The 22,617-nt window shown below is 35.3% G+C and overlaps 1 protein-coding gene across 1 annotated transcript in view; it reads right to left on the bottom strand.

Annotated features, from left to right (window-relative positions):
* Positions 1-22,617, bottom strand: part of LOC115437998 (retinal-specific phospholipid-transporting ATPase ABCA4-like) — a 115,624-nt gene that overhangs the window by 20,829 nt on the left and 72,178 nt on the right. The window contains 16 exon segments of the mRNA XM_030161425.1: positions 2,732-2,838; positions 3,158-3,220; positions 5,212-5,332; positions 5,437-5,566; positions 7,069-7,192; positions 10,643-10,790; positions 12,221-12,336; positions 12,434-12,611; positions 14,721-14,890; positions 15,961-16,035; positions 16,116-16,221; positions 16,330-16,362; positions 16,558-16,839; positions 19,468-19,566; positions 19,716-19,840; positions 21,598-21,770. Of these exon segments, the coding sequence (XP_030017285.1) occupies positions 2,732-2,838; positions 3,158-3,220; positions 5,212-5,332; positions 5,437-5,566; positions 7,069-7,192; positions 10,643-10,790; positions 12,221-12,336; positions 12,434-12,611; positions 14,721-14,890; positions 15,961-16,035; positions 16,116-16,221; positions 16,330-16,362; positions 16,558-16,839; positions 19,468-19,566; positions 19,716-19,840; positions 21,598-21,770 (2,050 nt within the window).

The raw sequence follows: 22,617 nt of genomic DNA, 5'->3' as shown, positions 1-22,617 counted from the left end.
CCAGTGCTGCTCACACCTATGAATGTTTGGTGGATCCAATGTGCACGCTTTGAGTATGCACACTTGCTAATTTATTTATTGTTATTACTATTTTTTTTGTCATTTTTAGTCACTTTAACACATTTTCATAATTTTTATCTTTTTATTTATGTATTTGATACATGTTGTCTTGTGCTGCTGTACGTTTGAATTTCTCCCTTGGGGGATCAATAAAGTATATCTTATCTTATCTTACCTTATCTTATCTTAGCTTATCTTAGCTTAGCTTAGCTTAGCTTAGCTTAACCCATAAAAACCCAGTCAGCCACTGGTGACCAAAACCATCTACTGATCTAAATTGTTTAATAACTGTTGATCCTTTAATCGTATCAATACATGTAAATAATTGGTGTAAAATGTAGTTTGTCGTCTTTTCATGGTCATCAGATATAACCCATTTGATTGTTCAGGGGCTCTGTAGTGAACGTGGAAGCACTGTCATCCTCTACAACATTGATTCACCAGTAAAACCCATGGGGTTGGATCAATAACAGTGGATGGACACACTTGTTTTATGTTCAATTAATAATATATTTTGTTGAAAAAGTCACTTTTTCTTCAGTTTTCTCTATTTCTGATATAATAAAACATACCTTTAATCTGAGCTTTTATGAACATCTACATGAGCCGAAAATTAAGTGTAGGAAAATATATAATTTATATTAAAAAAACAGAAAATATAGAGGATAATATTATATGAAATGGTAATAAATCAATTAAGAATGATTAAATAGATAGAAAAATTCATTTGGGAACTGCCACAGACGAAGCACTGGGTCTTTATGGGTTAAATGGAAAAGCTCTTTATAAATCTAATCCATTATTACTGATCATGCATTTGACCATTTTGAATAACTAATACAACTTCTGATCGAGGAAACTTTCATTTTTACGGTCCTGCTGCTGCCATGGTTCTTATAATCTAGATCCCCTCGGTCCTTGGTCCTTTTAGGGAAATGAGAGATCCTTCAGGATGGGTCGGCGAGATTGATATGTGGGTCACAACTAAGCATCTAGGAGTTGAGGAGGTGAAAAATAGAGAACTGAGGAGAGTGTATTGCAGTTCTGTCAAAACACTTGATAATAATAATAATAATGGATTGGATTTATATAGTGTTTTTCTTTTCTTGGTGCTCAAAGTGTTTCCACTGAATCCATTATTCATTCAGTCTACAGTCACACACTGGTGGTGATAAGACGTATCTGTAGCCACAGCTGCCCTGGGGCAACAGCCCCTCCGACCACCACCAAACATTCATTCATTCACATACACCAGTGGGAGTGACACTGGAGGCACAGTGGGCGAAGGGTCTTGCCCAAGGACTCAACAGCACATGGCTGGGAAGGAGAAGATTTGAACTGCCAACCCTCAGGTTATTAGATGACCTGCTCTGCCTCCTTGAGCTCATCATTGGACAGCCAAATGTTTCCCGTTAACCCATACAGACTCAAACAGCCACAATCATCTACTGATCTAAACAGTTTAATACCTGTTGATCCTTTAATCCTATCAATACATGTGCAGAATTGGTGTAAAATACAGTTTGTCATCTTTTCATGGTCATCAGATATGACCCATTTGGATGTTCAGAGCCTCTGTAGTTACCATGGAAACACCGTCATCTCCTACAACATTGATTCACCAGTAAAACCCATGGAGTTGTATCAATGACAGTGGATGGACACACTTGTTTTATGTTCAATTAATAATATATTTGCTGAAAAAGTACATTTTTTCTTGAGTTTTCCCTGTTTTTGATATAACAACCCTCAAATGTAATCTCATCATGTTGATGAAAGGACATGACCAGTAAATTAAATATGGGAAAATACCTGATTTTCACTGAAAAAATGCTAAATATAGAGGATGATATTATGATATGTGGTGATAAATCACTTAGGAAATGTTAAATATGGGAACTTTCACAAAACTCACACTGGGTCTTTATGGGTTCAGTACTGAGCTCTTTGCAGCCATTGGAGGGGAACTGTGACACCTAAAAACACAGCCATCTTGAGCTCGCTCATCACTTTCGCACTTGTCGGGATCAAGTTGAGATCAAGTCAGACACAAATATGGCATGTTTTGGTGCATTTATTTTATCTGTGCTCAAACTTATGCCAAATGAGTCTAAATTATTATTCCACTAAACCAAAGATTCTCAACTGGTGGGTCTTTGTGTAGCTACTTCAAAAGATTCTAATGCAGACTTTTATTAGTTCAACTTTAATTGGGTTTGGTCTCCCTAAATAGTACAAATGATTTGTAGGAGGTTTTTTCCACAGTAAAAGAACAGAACAGAACTAAAGGGAAATATTGGCATAAAATATTGACACTAAAGTCACTTCTGCTCTGTGACTACGGACATTGATTTCGTCCTTTAAAATCAATTGTTGTGGTCTAGTTCTTTGGACTCTTTTCTTCCACATGGGAGTTTTCTATACTGTAGGCAGATAGTGTCATCACAGAGAATTATGTTAGATTGACCTTCCAGTCATTTCAACTTTTTCATCTCACTGGATTGTTTATGTTTGGTAAACATCGCCCATCTGGAACTCGGGAATGCAGAATCAACTGAAAGCAGCATTTTTTTTGTGGTTGTTTTTGTAAAACTCCATCTATCTGATTTAGCCATGAGCTGAGTTTTTGGGTTTTATCACCCGGGGACAATTGTGACTGATCTTTATGTACCTGTAACCGGCCACAGTCGCCTCCCCAGAGCTGACATCAGTGTCACCAGTCAGCATTTTGAAGGTCGTGGTCTTTCCAGCTCCATTAACTCCCAAGAGACCGAAGCACTGCCAGGACCAAAGACAACAAGAGGATGTAGAAAATGAGGAGCAGGAATGTGCTCAGTATCACAGATTAAGTATAAAACAACATTAAAACAGTTTAATTTTCTATAAAGATTAATAAATAGTGCATAATAATAGACTATTAACACAAACTTAATCAGATAGACTGTTGTTGTTGATGCATTTATTTTGCATATATTAAAATAACAGTTTAAGGGGCTCCTTAATCAGAGTGGGTTTACTTAAAAAAGTAAAAACAAAAAAAAACAAACAAGTTTCCGAATTAAAAGGGAACGATATCACTGAGAGTCAGTAATGTTACCTCTCCTGCAGGGACACCCACACAAATCCGGTCCACAGCTGCCCTCTTCCTGCCCACATAGGTCTGTGCAGAAAAAGCAGAAAAACAAGGCAGATGCTGAATTACTGGAGTTCATGTAGAAACAGGAACAAAAATATTTGCAGATGAAAATCTTGAATAAAAACACCAGATGTTGCTTTTTTGGGAAACAGTTTATGCGCACATGTATCTGTAGTATCTGTTAGTTTGATCCCTGTTCATACTGATGCAGAGCCTCGATGATGACTGTTGGTATTTTTTCAGTTGATTACACATCATGAGTAATAGCTTCAAAATATCAATTTACTTAATAGTACTTATACTGTACCACCCCCCAGGTTCAATGCCAGAAAAGAACGTGTTGTATCTGCCATATATTTATATTAATGAACTGACAGTCATGTTTAATTTCAACAGAATTTTGTGTTGGAGTTATTTTACAATTTGACAGCATTTTCACTGCAAATGTTTACCAGTTGTAAATACTGGTGATCACTTGAATGATTATTAAGAATTTGTATTGTTTTGGTCCTGAAAACACTATATTGTGTATGAATATACATTTATTTGATCAACAATAAATGCACTATTTTATATAGACTTGGTTCATAGGTATACATACTGTTTTTATAGGCAATACATCCTGTTAATACTGTTAATAGATATACATACTGTTAATATTGTAAATTTGCATCAATTCATATTTTTTCCAGTTTTATTTTTTATTGTGCTTAGCTCTATCCTTATGTTGCTTTGTAAAATTGTAAAATGTATATTCTATTTTCTTTTAGTTTTTTTGGTTTTGTAATTTTTTATTTGCTCTATTATTATTTTCTAAAGTACTGGTGTTTTGTTAATGTTGACTGGAGTTGCATTCCTAATTTCATTGTACACACAATGACAATAAAGGCTATTCTATTCTATTCTATTCTATATGTGACTTACACATAGCTATCAAATTATTAAAACAAATATACTGTATGTCAGAATTTTCAGTAAAAATCTAAGACGGTTATTTTATGTACGCCAGCCCTGCTCACAGGACCAGTATAACCAGTAGACTTCTGGTGAAATGGAAATTAAACTACTACATCTGTGTTTCATGCAGAACTAGTCTGCTGTTACTATTATTTACTGATATTTTTACTTTACTGTCCTCTTGTCATTCATCTCATCTTTTGAGATGTTGCTTTTCTGTAGAATTCAGCTTTACTGTTTCAATGATTATCCATTTTATACTGCACCAAGAGCCTTTTAAACAACCGGCCTTCATAGTCCTTGACCAGGACGTAGGCTGAATCAATGAGACGTGGGGGGAAAAAAATCACAGATATGTTGATTCACACAGGGCTACAATTATCACAGAGCCTCTGTGTTGGCTGAAATAGAGGAGGTCATTTGCAGTGGCATTTCTACTTTTTAAATTACAGAAATAGGATAAAGATCACAGATGACCTCCACAATTATTACAAATGACCCCAGGTCCACAGTTAGTACTAGTCCCATTATTATCCATTAACATATCTTAAAATGTCTTTCATATTTTGGAGAGTTTAAAGCTCTTCGAGGTGTATAGCCAATATTGTGGTATCTAAATAAAAATTAACTGAATTAAATATGTGACTTTTGATTGGAATATGAAATAAACATATGTTTTATAAAGTTTCATGGCCTTCAGTCTTGCTGGTGTTTTTTGGGGGAAAAAATGTACTGATCACACTGTAAAAAAAGCAACAAATGTGACGCCAATAACCTCTGGCTTTTGTGATGCAATGTGTGTGTGGGCTCAAAGAAATGTGTTAAAAATGTTCCTTTGAAACTGTAATTTTATGCAATTCAAGTTTAACTAGATCTGACTGATGAATGCTCATGCTGAATGTGAATAAATCAATTTACTTTCCAAGATTTTCCTTCATAACCTTTGAAACTTTTTATATGGGTATGTCATAGGTCTTAAATTGCAATCATAATATTCTGGTAGAGAACAGTGTGGGACTGAGCTCCAGTCACAGATGGAGCCGAGTCAGTGTTTATACCTTGGAGAGATCTCTGATCTGCAGGATATCCGTCTTACTCCCTCCATCATAGATTCTGTGCCTCTCTTCAGCCACATCATCGTCTTCATCATCTGCTGGATTCTGTCTGTACTCTGATAACCTGAAGGGAACAAGAATATCGCATTGAGAGAAGCACATAACACAAAGTAGAACACTGTATCAGTCAGGGGTTTTGATGTAAACTTGTATAATGAAGTATCTGACCAGTGGCTCAAGAAGAAACGGTACTGGATCAGAAGATTGAGGATAAAGTAGACAAAGCCCTCCACTGCCATGAAAGCAACATTTTTGCCCACAAAGTCCCACCGGAAAGGATCCACTGTGTGCTCTTCACCTGGAAAACAGAACAAGCCCACACTGAAAATGAACTTGGTTTGGTGAGTAAAAAAAGGAGAAAAGCCCACAGGATTTAGTTTAATATATCTTACAGGCTGTGCAAACACACTTCTGGAGTATATATGACAAGGGAAGACAATTCTGCAGTGTTTTCATTAAGATAAGTTAAAGCAGGTTCATGGGTGCACAAGTCACAGGGACAGTTTTATTACATCAGTCACAAAAATCTAACAAAAATAATGAGCAGCAGCTAGTAAGTATTAATACAAAGTAAGAATATACCATTCAAACACTGATAACCAAAGAAACTGTTAATAAATCCAGCTATGGGGTCTCTCAATCAAACCTATAACAAAAGGTTTTCATTGCGCTGCACAGTGGAATCATGGGAGTTATCGTCAAAGAATATCTATATGACAAAACTTGGGCAGAGAGTAGGTTTACAGAAGAGCTCATTTATCAAAGTTTCTATATTATATTCACATGTTTTCGTTTCATTCTAATGATACACATGGAAGCGGATTAGGGCCACTGGGAAAAAAAGGAAAATTGAGGTCCAATATATTTTTTTATTATTAGTTTGAGGAAAAAAGTCGAATTCTGACTTTAGTCTCAGAATTCTGACTTTTTTCTCAGAATACTAACAAAAAATAAATATATTAGAGCTTAATTTTTTATTTTTATTAATTTTTCCAGTGGCCCTAATCCTCTTCCGTAGATACAGGATAAAGTAACATTAAACATTATTGTTACTACAGAGAATATGATGACACTGACTGACATAGGCCTTGTCATTCACACATCCTGTAATGCACAAATGTTACATATCATACCTTTAATGTTTTTTTCGATTGGAGAATGTATTGGGTTTTTTTTTTTATTATTTTTAATTTTACCATGTATATATCCATTATATATTCTATATATTTTTTCTTTCTGTGGTACAGAGTTGGCCTTTTGTATATTTTAGTATTACTTTATAGTTTTGTACAATGTCAATATTTTTAAGTATATATTCTTAGCATAATTGTGTGATAGTTTTATATAGAATCTTTCTTTTTGCACTTTAAGAATCTGCCACTAAACAGAAAAAGAGCTGCTAAACTGATTTTCATTGTTCTTCTAAAAATGACCATAAAGACCTATTCTATTCTATTCTATTCTATTCTATTCTATTCTATTCTATTCTATTCTATTCTATTCTATTCTGTTCTATTCAGTTCTATTCAGTTCTATTGTATTGTATTGCACTGTATTCTATTCTATTCCATTCTATTGTACCTATTCTATTCTATTCTATTCTATTCTATTCTATTCTATTCTATTCTATTCAGTTCTATTGTATTGTATTGCACTGTATTCTATTCTATTCCATTTTATTGTACCTATTCTATTCTTATTCTATTCTTATTCTATTCTATTCTATTCTATTCTAAGTATTATGTAGTAAAGTAATGATCAGAAAGTCCACATAATGTCCAGTCCATGTTAGGTACTTACCAAATCTGGCATAAACCTCCGTTACAGCCTGATTCATGGCCATGTCTATGAGTCCACGTCCCAGACAGAAGTGAGGGAACACCAGCAGAAACCTCTTCAACCACTCATTAAACTGCAGCAAAGGCTGAAAATAAACAAACACAGTAATGTTTCATTTAAGCTCATGCATGGTTATGTAACACTCCAAAGAGCTCAGTCTACTAATAAAGGAGAAAAAATGTGACTTGTAGGTCCTGTGAAGAAAAACAATTTAAGCTAATAAGACTGAGTCTAATCACCTACTGCATGATTCAGAACTAAACTGAGGTCCCAGTGGTGAGGGATATTTACATCCCAGAGAATCAAAATACAGCTGTTCAGAACCATAAGAGGGTCTTGAAGAATCCGTTCTAGTTCTTCTACCTAAACAAACAATATCCATTTAAATGTAAACTTTTAAAAAAATATTTTACCATTTTTTTCTTGTCATCATGCAACCCTTTCCTGCAGAGAACCTGAGAGCCCTGAAGCCTTTAATACCTACAGAGCTCCCTGACAACAAAGCCTTCCCTCTGCAGCCTGTGATGTTGTGTCACTGTGGTGTTTTAATACGTAATTTCAGATGCAAACTGAAAGACAAAACAAATAATCAAAGCGGCCGTTTTACAAGCCAAAATCGCTGCCCCTGTGGGAGTCCAGAGTGATAATGGCTTCATTTCAGTCAGACTGAACGCTGAGCCTGTTTACATGCCCACCAATGCTCCAATCATTATCTGATTTGTGGAGTTGTCAAATTATTCAAACGATCATATAAACAGGATAATCTGGTATGTTTTAACAGATTACATCAGTAATCTGATTATGAGAAATCAGATTAACACACCTGAATTTCTCCCCAATACTCCAATGTCTTCCTGCATGTATTCAAGTTAAACTGATTTATTTATTTATTTTACGTCTGTGCATGTGTAAACAGTTAAAATTGTAGAAAACAGAAGCTGCATAGTCAGACGTGAGTGGAAGACAATAACAGGAAGTTTGATTCCACCATCACTATGTATGTACGAACTCCAAAAGAAATCTGATAATGGAATGGAGCGTCTAAACCAGGGTTTTCGATTATCGCATTTCTTCAGTGCATGTAAACACATCAGATCTGATTATTACAATTATCTGACTCTTCCCAGTTATCAGATATTTATTTTCATGTAAACAGGCTCAATGACGAATAGAAGCAGTAATGATGACTGTCTTATAGATATCCTTCCACTGTCACCAAGCGTTTGCTCCTGGAGGATTCTGTTGGTTTCTATAAATTGGCGTAAGAGTCTAGTCTAGACCAGCTCTAAATGTTAAGTGTCATGAGAGAACTTTTGTTATGATGTAACGCTACAAAAATAAAATTTGACTGATTGATTTATTATTTTAGTACAAATGAGCGTCACTGCAACTGTGTCTATTTTTCTTACAGCTCAAAAACACGTTCTAGTGTTGAATATCTTTCACTTTAAGACTTTAGAAATCAGGGTCACAGATTCAGCAGAGGGTGTGTTCTGACTCATGTGTGAAGGATTCATCAGAGCCAGGGCAGAGGGGACAGATGTGAGCTGTACGGACACATCTGGACAGAGAAACGTCTCCATTCTTTGATGGAGCAGAAAATCACCTGTCACTGTGACAGAGGCATCGGCGCTTTTTTACCCTCCCACCTCCTCCTTTCTTCCTCAGTGTCTTTGTTCTTGTTATTTTTTTTCGTTTTCTTCTTTGCTAAAGGCAGGCTTTCTTCACCTGCCCACCACCCACTCTCAGCATTAATTTACCTGCAAACCTGTGGCTTCAAAACACAGTCCCGTCACATTATTAACCCTTAAAGACCCAGACTTCCACTGGTGACCAAAGGCATCTACTGAGCTAACCTGTTTAATACCTATTGATCCACTAATCCTATGAATGCATGTAAATAATTAGTGTAAAATACTTTTCATGGTCGTCAGATATGACCCATTTGGACGTTTGGAGGCTTTGTAGTGAACATGGAAACACTGTTATCTTTTAAAACACTGATTCACCAGTAAAACACATGAAGTTTGATCAATGATAGTGGATGGAGACACTTATTTTTACATTCAGTTATTGATATTTTTACTGAAAAAGTCCCTTTTTCTTCAGTTTTCTCTGTTTTGATATAATAACCTTTGAATTAACTCTGAGTTTTCATGAACATCTACATTAAATATAAGAAATTAAATGATAGATGGTGATAAATCACTTCAAAAAGGTTGACCAGGGAGAAAAATTCATTTGGGAACTACATCAAAAGTAGCACTGGATCTTTATGAGTTAATTAGTCTCATCATTTATATATATATATATATATATATATATATATGTGTGTGTGTGTGTGTGTGTGTGTCTGTCTCGAGGATGTTTATCAGATTGTTTACTTTTGTTTTCACACTGTGGGGTTTCATACAAACACTTTTTAATGAGTCTAAAACTGAGATACATTGCTATCGCCATTATAGCCAACCTTCACATTAAGTTGCTGATGTTATTTATTTATCTTTTTTTTTATAACTGTACATTCATGTCCACTCGAGGCCTGAGATATACATGACACCTCATTACTTATCTTGGAAACCTAAAAATGTGTCTTCACCATCACCTTCTGGGTCCATGGTATCACTTCACCACAACGTCTCACTGTTTAATTGGTTTATTTATATGTGAATGCACCAGCTGGTTAGTTATCCCACTGTAAACGTCCCTTATGGACTGTTTAAGAGCTGCAGCAATGGCTGTATTTATTTATAGCATTCAGCTGACCTGTGCTTACAGGGAAACCTTATTATGGTTGGAAAGGTACTGGATGTGACATGGAATCTGATGTATATAGTGCAGTAAAAGAATGGCTTCAGCAGTAAAGTATGTTTGTTAATTAGAGAACGTCTTAGTGCAGGGGTGTCAAAGTCATTTTAGTTCAGGGGCCACATTCAGCTCAATATGACCTCAAGTGGGCACGACCAATAAAATAATAGTATAATGTATGAAACAGTAAGAAAAATGTTTACATTAGAAACTATCCTTAAGCAAAAAATGTAAATAACCTGAAGATCTGTGAACAACCTGAAATTTCTTCAGAAAAGTAAGTGCAATTTTAACAAAATTATTCCTCAGTTTATTATTTACATGTGTATATTATAACTTAGACATCACAGTGGATCGACAAAGGTACAAAAACCCAGGACCTTCTCACTGTGAGGTGACAGTGCTATCCACTGTACCACCGTGTCGCCCTGTAAATGTAAACATTGTCATGTAATTTTACTTTTTTACACTAAAACAAAGAGGAAAATTTGGGGTTGCCATTATTTATAGGATATTATGATAGTATTTTAGTGGTCTGATACGCTTGAGATTGAATTGGTATGTATGTGGAACCTGAACTAAAATGATTTTTTACATCCTAGCTTGTTAATATTATCAGTGTCATTTTTGCATTTCACAAATTCATCTTGTGGGCCACATTGGACCCTTTGGACAGCCAGATTTGGTCCATGAGCCGCATGTTTGACACCCCTGTCTTAGTGCTTACCCTGTTGTTTTCAAACAGCTCCAGGATGAAGGTGATGGCGCTGCTGTTTATGCCAATAAACAGGTTGATGCAGGACAAAGACACATAGGCCGTACTGGGGATGCTGAATATGTACGACATGGGATACATCAGGGGCGTCACTGACCACCTGTCAACAAAGGGGAGCCACAAAGAGGAGAAATATTTCAAATAATGTCCAGCTGTCAGAGTTATTTTAGAGAAAATGTGTATCTTTTACTCTCCCTCTTTCCCTTAACGTTGAATTATTTCATTGCTCTGTTCGTCTTGTCACTTTTACTTATAAATTTGCTTTTATTTCAGCTCTAAAATGTCCTAATAAGGCCCTTTGGGTGCTTTTGTGGTTTTATACTCTTACCAGCATCAGTACTTTTTTCCTACTACGTTCATGTTTTGTGGAATAGAACGGAACTAAATATCAAACAGTGTGAAAACATCACAAAATTTAAAAAGATGTATAAAAACCTTATTTTCTAGAGATATAGTATCAATGAACTGGAGTACAATAGTAATAGTTATTGATGGGATGTAATCATTTGTTCTCTTTTTCTATAATTTAATGACTGTCCTATTGCTTATATGGACCGAATACTTTTGCTGATTAGCCAAGTCATGGAAAACTGGGGTAGGACAACATAAGCTCGGCTTCTTCCTACTCCTTTTTGGACATAAAGTATTGTTAAAGAGCCACAACAAAACTGTTATACATTGTGCGATATTTCTTTTTCTTTTTTGACTGATTCATTTCCATATATTGGAGTGTCCTGTTTATGTGGGTCATTTTTTTTTCCTACTTATGTTTGAAATAAAGCCTATCTATCTATCTATCTATCTATCTATCTATCTATCTATCTATCTATCTATCTATCTATCTATCTATGTAATTTGAGTATGTATGCACTTAAAAAAAATTAACAAAATGGATAATATCAGTGTTTGGCTGTAAATGATGTTTCTGGATTAGGATTAGAGATGAATAATAAAAATGCAAGAAAAATTTTGATGTTATAATTTAAAAAAAAAAAAAAAAAGAAGTGAAGACACCCTCCTAATGTACTCATATACTGAGATCTGCAGAGGTAAACTGATATAACCAAATTAAAAAGCTGAAGGAGATTTTGGTTTGATATGAGCTTAGGCTGCACTTGTAAATAAGAATCTTTTCTTAATTGTTTGCCTGGGTAAATAAAGGTTAAATAAAAAAATAAATTAAATAAATAATGCTTCACACCTTTATTTAGATTTTGAAGGTGCTGATGTTGTTCTGGAATCACATGATGGCTGAGTACCGTATTAAATCATTTACTTTTAATTCATCACAAATTACTATTATATAAAAAAAGGTATCTGATAGCTGTCAGGAAATAAATAAATAAATAACCCTATGCAGTAAGGCATAGGTCACTAATAGATTTCTGGTCTCAGGTCAGTTAACACAGATGGTGCAGCGTCAATTACTTTCCAGAAAATACATAACGCTGCTAAAATGAAGAAAACATTTTTTATTCTAATGTAAATTTTTAAGGGCAAGCTAGAGATTCCATCCTCCCCGAGTCTTACCCGTACAGCAGGAGCAGTGCTATCAGTGCTGGCAGGTTAGTAGGTGATGTGTAACACTTCTTGTCAAAAGCCATGAAAATGCCAACCACCATAGCAGCGCTGAGGCAGTAGTTGATCTGAGGGAAATAAAGAAGTCATAAAACATCCATTTTTTAAGGGCATTAATATTAATGCATGAATATTTTAGATTTATTCGGATTTGGCTTCACTTACCATGTCCCACACAAAGTTGGCCACCCAGTAGACCAGAGGACTGACCCCGCTGACAAACTGCAGATGCTTGGCCTTGGTCACACGCTCCTGGATGAGGTAGAGGACGAAGCTGGCGGGGATGAAGGACATGGCAAAAATCACGCAGATCGCAACCACGGCATCAACTGATGTGGTCAACCTGAGGAAAGAGGCACAGAAAAGTCAGAGAAGTAACATTAGAACACGTCTAGATAAAGTATAGAACATTTATTATTATTATTATTAGTAGTAGTAGTAGTAGTAGTAATAATAATAATAATAATAATAATAATAATTCAATTTTATTTGTAGAGCCCTATATCACAACAAGGTTGGCTCACAGGGCTTTACAGAATTAGTTGGATATGAAAACAAACAACAGTCATCATCAGTCATCAGTAGTCAGTCATTATTGTTATCATCATCATAGAAAACTAACCTCAATTTATATCAAAACAACACTTTCAATGTGTAATAGCATTAGGTGTTGCACAATATATCAAATCACACAGTTTATTTTGTTGATCGATGTGGTTCAGATTACTGTCTGTTAGAACACCATAGTGGCGTCTTGAATTCAGGGACATTCATGTGGACACGGAGGGGGCTGTTGGAAGAAATCACCACTCAGTATCTTGTGTGTCCACCATTGGCTTCCTGTAGAGCATAGTTGACAAACATACGGCCCGTGGGCCAAAACTAGCCTGCCAACCAGTCCAATCTGACCCCTGGGGCAAATTTGTGAAATGCAACAATTATATGAAATGTAATGGAAAAATTGATGATATTACCAATCAAGGATGTTAAAATCATTTTAGTTCTGATTCCATATTCAGACCAATTTGATCTAAAGTGGGTCAGATCAGTAAAATACTATGATAATAACCTATAAATAATGACAACTCTAAATTTTCCTTTTTATTTTAGTGTAAGAAAGTAAAATTACATGAAAATGTTTACGTTTACAAACTATCCTTTCACAAAAAATGTGCATAACCTCAACAAATATGAACAACCTGAAATGTCTTAAGAAAGCTAAGAGCAATCTTAACAATAGTATGTTTATTATTAAATGTTTAATGTATATGTAGATCCACTGTGATCTGTACAATGCACGTATATACATGATAAACTAAGGCAGAATGTTGTTAAAATTGCACTTATTTCTGATGTATGGGAGGAAATCTTACTTTTACCTTCAAAAATATCCATATGTAACAGATTCAGAGAAATGCAATATTCTATTTTACAAAATGTCTATATATCTCCATATATGTACAGTAAATATACAGCAGGGGCCTCTCCAAACTGCCCCAAATGTAAAACTATTTTAGGGACAAGACTTCACTGCCTCTGGGAATGTGAAAAGATTCAACAGTTTTGGCGAACCATATGTGTTGAGGTCAGTGTGGTCATTAAGCACCAGTTACAGCCTAATCCATTATTGTGTCTGTTTGGATGTACCCCTGAATCATTGAGAACACATAAGTATACCGTTCAGTTTTTGTTAATGTTGGGCCGAAAGGCTGTTATGACCAAATGGGTTGGAGAAGAATCTCCTTCAATACATCTGTGGAAGTCTTTGATATCAGACTATATTTCTCCTGAAAGACTAAGATTTTATATTAACGATCAGAAGGACGTCTTTACAGCAAAGTTTGGAAAAGTGTTGGAAAATCTGGGAACTCAGACTGCAACTACCTGAAATAGACTTAATAGGAAGTTTTGAGATCATTGCTGTGGACACATTTTGGATCTGCCTTATATTTCATACAACCTGTATGTACAGTACTGCACTGGACAGGATAATTTTGAAAAAAGAATGTTTAAAAAAAAAAAAAATTGCACTTATTTTTCTTAAGACATTTCAGGTTGTTCATGTTATTCTATATATTAACTACATGATGACATTTGTCATTACTGTTTTGTATCCCAGACCCCTGTTAGAAAAGAAACACCTGAATTCAGTGTGTCCCAATACTTTTTTCCATGCAGTGTATGAGTTAGGCAATTACTCTATGATTTTTTTTTTATGCTAATGATATACACTTTACATTCTATTACAGGTTATTCTTTATACAACCTATTTATTCTTATTCTATTTTTTTTTTTACCTCGTTTTAAAAATTTTATATGGCTTTTTAAATACAAGGTGACAGAAAAAATATCTGGATTCTCTGCATGTCCTGTGAATTGACAAAATAAAAATCTTTGAATCTTTCTGCAGCACTTAACACATGGAGTTATAAGAGACTATGTTGACACTCACACTGTGACTTCAGAAAGCTGCTCTTTGGTCAGGTTCAGAGGATGGTTGATAGCTGTGATGCCGTATTCAACAGGTTTGGCGGAGGACGGGAGGAAAGCACGCAGAATGGCGTTGTTGGCCACGTTCATGAAGGCCACCATGGCGTGCCAGCCTTTGTTATTATACCAAACCTGTGAGAAGAGAGCAGAGCTAAACGAACACATCTCATAACCTCCAGACGTGATAATTGCAGTCCTGTTCATAAAAGGTGTGGGATGTATGACCTTCCCCTCATCTATTAAACCCAACCCTCTCAGCCAACACTCGGCGTCCCTGCAGCGTGACGTTATAAACTGAAATGTAACATTAAAGTGCTTTTACGTAAGAGGTCAAAGTCAGGGCACGCTTCATATTACCACTCAGTAATAACACGGCAACAGCAGCATTTTGAATTCCCACAAGATGACACAGAAATGACCATGAGTGTTTGCAGGTTCAAAACATTTCTGAATGTTTGCTCATCAGATTTTTCCACTGGATTAAATACAAGCAGGTGGATCATTCATGATTATACACCTACTGCATACTTGTTTATTTATTATTATGATCATTACTATTTTTTTGTCATTTTTAGTCACTTTAACACATATTTATATATATATATATATATATATATATATATATATATATATATATATATATATATTTTTTTTTTTTTTTTTTTTTTTTTTTAATCTTTTTATTTTTCTATTGTATTTAATACATATTGTCTTGTGCTACTGTAAATTTCAGTTTCCCCCCTTTGGGATCAATAAAGTATATCTTATCTTATCTTTATCTTATCCGTATCTTATCTTATTTTATCTTTATCTTATCTTTATATTATCGGCCGGTTTTGGCCCTAGGGTCGTATGTTTGACACCTGTGATGTAATTAAAAGAGTGTAACTGTACTTAATATTGCCTTGTTGATATTTGTTGCTATAACAGTTGGTGGATCAACAGTAATTAAACAGTTTACATCAGTAAATGATTTTAGTCGCTAGTTAATGTTTGGGTGTTTAAGGGTTAAATAGGAAGCCCCATAATGGTAGAAAGTACTTAATGTGCCTTAAAATGCATTTCCCTCAGTATTAGTTTTGTCACATAAATTTTAGTCTAAAACAACCTACACGTACCTGTTGGTGAGGCCAAGCTAAGTGATAAGTACAGGATAACTACAACCGTGTTAATTCTCTTTATTATAAACAGCAGTGACTTACTTTTATATTGAATTCACTTTCCATGTATTGTAAGAAAGGACCGATCTCCCTCAGTGCAAGTCGAGAGTGGTGACCCTGTAAGGGACGAGGCTCAGGTTAAACTAAAATGATCTACACACTGTTGTCATGTTAATAATAAACACAACACTGATTACCCCTGTGATGTTGAGCATTCGGCCCAGCTGATGGAATGTATTTTGGATGTCTCGTGGGTCTACGTCCAGGATGGGAAGTTGTCCTCCTATTGACAGACCTCCGTATCTGATGGTGGAGAGGATTTATGTTCAGCTCTTCCATTGTAAGAGACACAAAATGTAAAAAGTGTGAAGAACTGAGTGCAATGAATGACAATAACATGCAAATTATTACCTTTGTTCGTTCACCCAGTACTTGCTCTTTAAACTGCAAAATAAAACAGAAAAATGATCTGAATATGTAAAGAACAAAACATAAAATACTGTCGGTTACAATTCTATCATGGTATTCACTCATCTTGTCTGAAGTTTGAAGTTATGTGATTATTCTCCTGGTTTGAACCCCTTTTTTTAATTCATTAATTCACTCTGGTTGTAACCTGCAGACAACATTCAGTCCCACCTGGTTCTGATCAGAGTGGGGTAGGTTTTAACCAAGTAGTCCGAGATGTTCCGGTCCGTCAGATCCAACATAATGTCCCCCGTGGGCTCCTTTCGCTGGGGTGGGGGAAGCCCCCCTGCGCCGATGGGACAGATGGGCATCATTGTCAGCTTCTTATTGGTGCTGCACTGACATGAAGGGGAGGGGTTTCTGTCATTCCACTCAGGACTCTGTAGGATGTTGGCGACCACAGGGGAGACGTCAGGGTAGTCCCACACTGACGTACTGTTGCCACAGACCATTCTGGACGCACACCAATAGAGAACAACAGCACAGAGAAATCATTCAGAATCCACATGTAACATCTACAGCTGTATGTAGCTTCAACAACCTTGTCCAGGTTCACATGTGACTTGTCCAATCAGTTATTGATTAAAAGTGGGCTGTGAAACTTCAGCTTCACTGCTAAAACAAGATTTTTTTGCTTAATTCAAGCAAAAAAAAAAAAATCTCCCAATGGAACAAGTGATGATTATCTTGGTAAGATTTCTTGAAATAAGATTTTCAAGACCCATTGTCTAAAAATAAGTTCTTATATCTCACTGAAAAGTTACTCTTTAGGTGATTATGTCTTATTTTAAGTGTGATGAGATATTTTGACTAGAAATGAGAAAAATACACTTGGTAAGATTTAGATTTTTGCAATGAAAAACATCTATCAATGCAAATCTTAGATAGCTGTGATGGCTATTGAAATTAACAATAATATTAAGCTTAATACAGTGTTGCCCAAAAAGTTGGAATAAAGTCTTCATAAGTCTTAATTAGTCTATAAGTGTGCAACAATATTGTGTGTAATTATAATTATGGGGTTATTATCTTGTATATATATAGTGTCTGGTTTATTTATTCCTGCTGCCTCCTGAGCCATGGCACTGAAATCTCATTTTGATGTAAATCTGAATGACAAATAAAATCTGTCTTTGTCCATGTCTACACATATACCTTTTGTCATCGGTCATGCTTAGCTGTCAAAGTTCATAGGATGCAAATGTGTAAATACTTTTGTCAGCAGTCCACTTTCACAAGTGTTACCCGTTTGAAAGACAGTCTCTGAGATGTAGTCATTGTCGTCATTTGGGACTGCATCCTGCATTGAACACCTGCCAAGGCTACAGTATGATTTTGCTCTTTATACAAATCAGAGACTTTCTCTCCTGCTCTAGGAGGATCGTAGATGGTGCCAGACCATTTCCAACACTGGCACAGTACTAACAATATGATTGGATATGATTGGATATGTGACAAGTACACACATATAAACTAAATTTGTTCTGTAACACCCACAAAAGTTTGCTTGGCTTAATGAAAATTAGATATTTGTTAGTGTTTAGCGCTGGTAGCAGATGTAGGCAGCGACAGTTCCTGTCATATTTATCAAGAATGCAAGATGTGACTTGAACACTGAAGCAGCGTACACTTCTTTACATTACAGTTTTCAGTAAACCCCACACACATCACACCATGTGCATGTGCAACCACAATGTAAATATGTAAATAATATTTAATTTTAACCCATAAAGACCCAAACAGCCACAGGTGACCAAAACTATTGACTGATCTAAACTGTTTAATACCTGTTGATCCACTAATCATATCAATACATGTAAATAATTGGTGTAAAATACAGTTTGTCATCTTTTCATGGTCATCAGATATGACCCATTTGGATGTTAGTGAACATGGAAACACCATCATCTTCTACAACATTGATTCACCAGTAAAACCCATGGAATTGGATCAATGACAGTGGATGGAGTCACTTGTTTAATGATCAATTAATGATCTATTTGCTCATAAAAGTCACTTTTTCTTCAGTTTTCTCTGTTTCTGATGTAATAAAACTCAACTTTAATCTGAGCCTTTATCAACATCTACATGATGAGTAACATGAATACAGGAAAATACATAATTTACAAATATTTATGCAAAATAAGGGGGATAATATTACAATCAATGGTGATAAATCGCTTTAAAAAAGTTAAATATAGAGAAAAATTCATTTGGGAACTGCTGCAAAAGTAGCACTGGGTCTTTATGGGTTAATTCTATATTTATGTAAATATTTACATAAATACAAAATTTCTTATTTTTCTCTTTATTTTTCATTTTTCACTTGTCTGTGATTTTTCTACCTGTCTTTTTCTCTGCACTTTGTTAGCCTCAAAGCCCAACTGCTTAAATCATACACCATATGGACAAAAGTATTGGGACAGGTTGAATTCAGGTGCTTCTTTTCTAACAGGGGTCTGGGATACAAGACAATAATGACAAATGTCATAATGTAGTTTTATATTGTCATTAATATCATTGCATTGCATTGGTTAGTTTGGTTTAAATTGTTGTAGAAATTAAAATATTTTATATCTAAATTTCTCAAATATTTTTTATGCTCTGACTGTAAATAATAAATTTCTACCAAAACTAACTATCTACTTTCTTCACATCTCACTTAGGAAGAAAAATCTCCCATTAAACTTTAACGAAATATTGATGTTTATAAACTATATGGACAAAAATATCGGGACACATGGCTACAGCTGTAAGATGTCCTGTTCCTGCTGATTTGACATAAACATCAATATTAATAATCAATATAATATATATCACAATATAAAACTATATTATGACATTCATCAATTATTGTATTGTATCCCAGAACCCTGTTAGAAAAGAAACACCTGAATTAAACATGTCCACGTATTTTTGTCCACATAATGTGACTTAGGTAATTATGTTACGAGGCCAACGACTTGCTTGTTATGTATTGGTGCTGTTAACTGTGAAATTTCCCAATGGTGGGATAAATAAAGTCATATCTTATCTTCTTCACTTTCTGATATTTGAGTTTTTATCAGGAATAATTCTTACCCTAGCGGTTCTCCTTCCATGCACCGGGTCCCGAGACCTGGTGGGTTTAACAGGCGTTCTGTGAACCGTTTCATTCTGGGGTCAAGCGGTTGCTCATTACTAAAGAAGAAAGAAAATCAGGTTGAAGAAACAGCTGATATAAAACAAAAACACACATTTTTTTATCAAGTTTTTTTTTTTTTTTAACTGTCACTACCCTATATATTTTGTTTCATTATCTCTGATGAAACAGCTGTCCGAACTCTGACCTGAAGAACGTAAATTGTTGTCCATACATCCAGGGGCTCAGAGTGAGGCTGGGATATTCCCCAAATGGCGGAACAATTAAGGTGAAGATCAGAGCTATCAGGACAAAAGTGGCAGGTAGGACGACCTGAAATCACACAGAGATAAAGTCACAGCACATGCCTACATGGGAGGAGTAAACCCCTGTAATACACAGACATTGGCCAACCTCTTATATGTTTCCTCTGATTAAATTACATTTTGATTCAAAGCATTGTGGTCTGACACAGGGCTGTCATGTTATTAAGGTATGAGTTGACAATTCATTAAAATAAAAATATCAGACTTTAATGTTATTATTGTGTATTCAGCCATCTTAAATTGTGCATATACATTTTATTCAGTTCAGTTTATTTCAAATATGCAACAAAACAAACTAACTAATCCTACTTTAGTCCTTAGAAATAAAACAGACAGCAAAGAAACATGAAAAAATTATGCATATCCATGAAAGCAAAATATGACTTCATCCACATATTTGAAAACGAGTGGGAGGAAGTATAACTTATTTAATCCCACTTCACATGACAGTCTATCCTTCAGCTTCCTGTGAGCATAAGGCTGTGTAAAAAATCAATTCCCTTGGATCTTTTGTACATAGTTAACCCAATTTATCATTTTCACATACACATATATACACACCTATACTGGCATACCAGAAAAACGGATAAATAATATACATTTTATGAGTTTTGAAATCTATGAAATGAATGATATTTGTGTTTGCTTTTTTGTACATTGAAACTGAACATGGCAGATATGATGTGAACTTTAATGCAGTCACTGATACAAACTGTGTCCGTGTCAGAATACACTGTCCAGTGGACTGCGTCTTTATAAGAATGTACTAAAGAGTTCATTTTAGCCACTTCTAAAGTTTTCACTTTCTGAATGTTGGCCTCGTCCACTTGCATTGACACTTCTTTGGACTTCATATTGAGAATCCCAGTGAACTGCTACCAAATGCAAATTTAACATCTGGAATCAAGTCAAGACCTTTTATCTGCTTCATTTGTCATAGAATAACCAGTGAACAGGACACAGCTGGCAATTACGTTGCCTGTCAGTCAGTAGTCCAGTTAAATCTGAGCCGCTGAAAATGGAGGGACTTTGTTTAAAATGGCTGTAATTATTAAAAGGTTAGTGTAAAATTAACTTTACTCTAATGCCTTGAATTAAAGCCCAAAGCCCACACTTCAATCTCATCTCAATTGTTTAATTTCAGACTCACTGTGGTGGTTAAAATTAAATCTGTGTTACTATCCAGATAAGATAAGATAAGATAAGATAAGATAAGATAAGATAAGATAAGATAAGATAAGATAAGAGAAATCTTTACCGTCAATGCACAATCATACTAAGTACACGGTACAATACATTGGAGTACTGCCCCACATGGTGCAAAGAAAAGGCACGGAACAATAAAAAAATGCAGGCACAATAAAAATAGAACAAAATATACACAGTATAGAAACTATGTATGCAAAAATATGCATATGTGCAAAATTAATAAATACATTGTGTAAAATGTGTGTTTTGCCAAAACAGCTGGCCATGTCCAAACTCAGTGTGTTTATTGAGTAGGTATATTTCCCTGCTGAAAATACATATGGACCTGACTGTATACGAAGACCATCACTGAAACATTCAGCCAAGGTATGCAACCAAAATAAGCCATGCAAACACAGAATAAATAATCCTATATAATAAGAAAATGCTCATGATTATTTCAAATAATTGTGATATATAACAAATACTTATGAATATTTTTATGCAGTTTAATAAATTAAGTCTCAAATTTAACATCACCTTCATGTTAATAGCACAAACTCATCAGTTCAATACCTGTGCCAGGAAGTCTTTTCTGCTTCGTGTTGCGTGGTGGAACCTTTTAACCAGCAGAGCATGGAACTGCTTCAGGATCAGTGTGGCTCCTTTTATTTGCCTGGAGCCCTTCCCTGCACTGCTGTCTGATGCACCGTGGGTAGTGCCATTACCCTGCGCCACGCCATTATGCTCTGTGGTCAAAAATAAAGCAAGCATTCATAAATATGTACGGAAAACAAAGCCTATGCTTCAGAAACACTAATAACAGGCTGGAGAAGCAGGTTTGAGATCAGCAGGAGCTCTGATGCCATATAGGAGACTATAAATGTGTGAAAGTAAAGATGCGCTGTGCCAGAAATAAGCATGCAAGCAGTGACAAATTCTAATGGCTGAGAAAAAAGCATTATACACAGCAAAACTATGAGCTTTGGATCCCAGACCTGGGTGATTTTATGGTTGAACTTTTCTGTAATGACCTAATCCATTTCTGATAAATCTTGCATTGGATAAAATTATGGTTTTACAAGAACATTTTTAACACATTTCTTTGAGCCCACACACACATTGCATCACAAAAGCTAGTGGTTATTGGTGCCATGTTTGTTGCTTTATTACAGAGCAATCACTACATTTTTTCCCCTAAAAACACCAGCAAGTTTTGTGGCGTCTTATACTTTTGATAATGTCTCAGTGTTTGTCTTACTTTTTCTGTATGTTTGAAAGACTTAATAAAAATATAATGATTAAAAAATAAAAACACCAGCAAGACTGAGGGTCATGCAACTTTATGTATTATGGAAAGGACAAGGCCTGTTCCATCAGCATGTTTTGAAATTTTTCTCATTGAGCAAAAGGTTGAAGGTTTTTATGAACATTTATCATAATAATTTACCATAAATCACACATTTGGTCGTCGAGGTCTATTATCCTGCATGTTTTAGATGTATCCCTCTTCCAACACACCTAATTCAAATTATAAGTCTCAGTCCTGGCCAGAGCAAAGGGGATATTAGATCAAAAATCCCTTCAGATTTTGTA

This window comes from Sphaeramia orbicularis, chromosome 17 (assembly GCF_902148855.1).
Source record: "Sphaeramia orbicularis chromosome 17, fSphaOr1.1, whole genome shotgun sequence".
Classification (NCBI taxonomy): domain Eukaryota; kingdom Metazoa; phylum Chordata; class Actinopteri; order Kurtiformes; family Apogonidae; genus Sphaeramia; species Sphaeramia orbicularis.
Note: the sequence above shows the minus strand (reverse complement) of the source record. Positions and strands in the feature narration are given on the sequence as shown.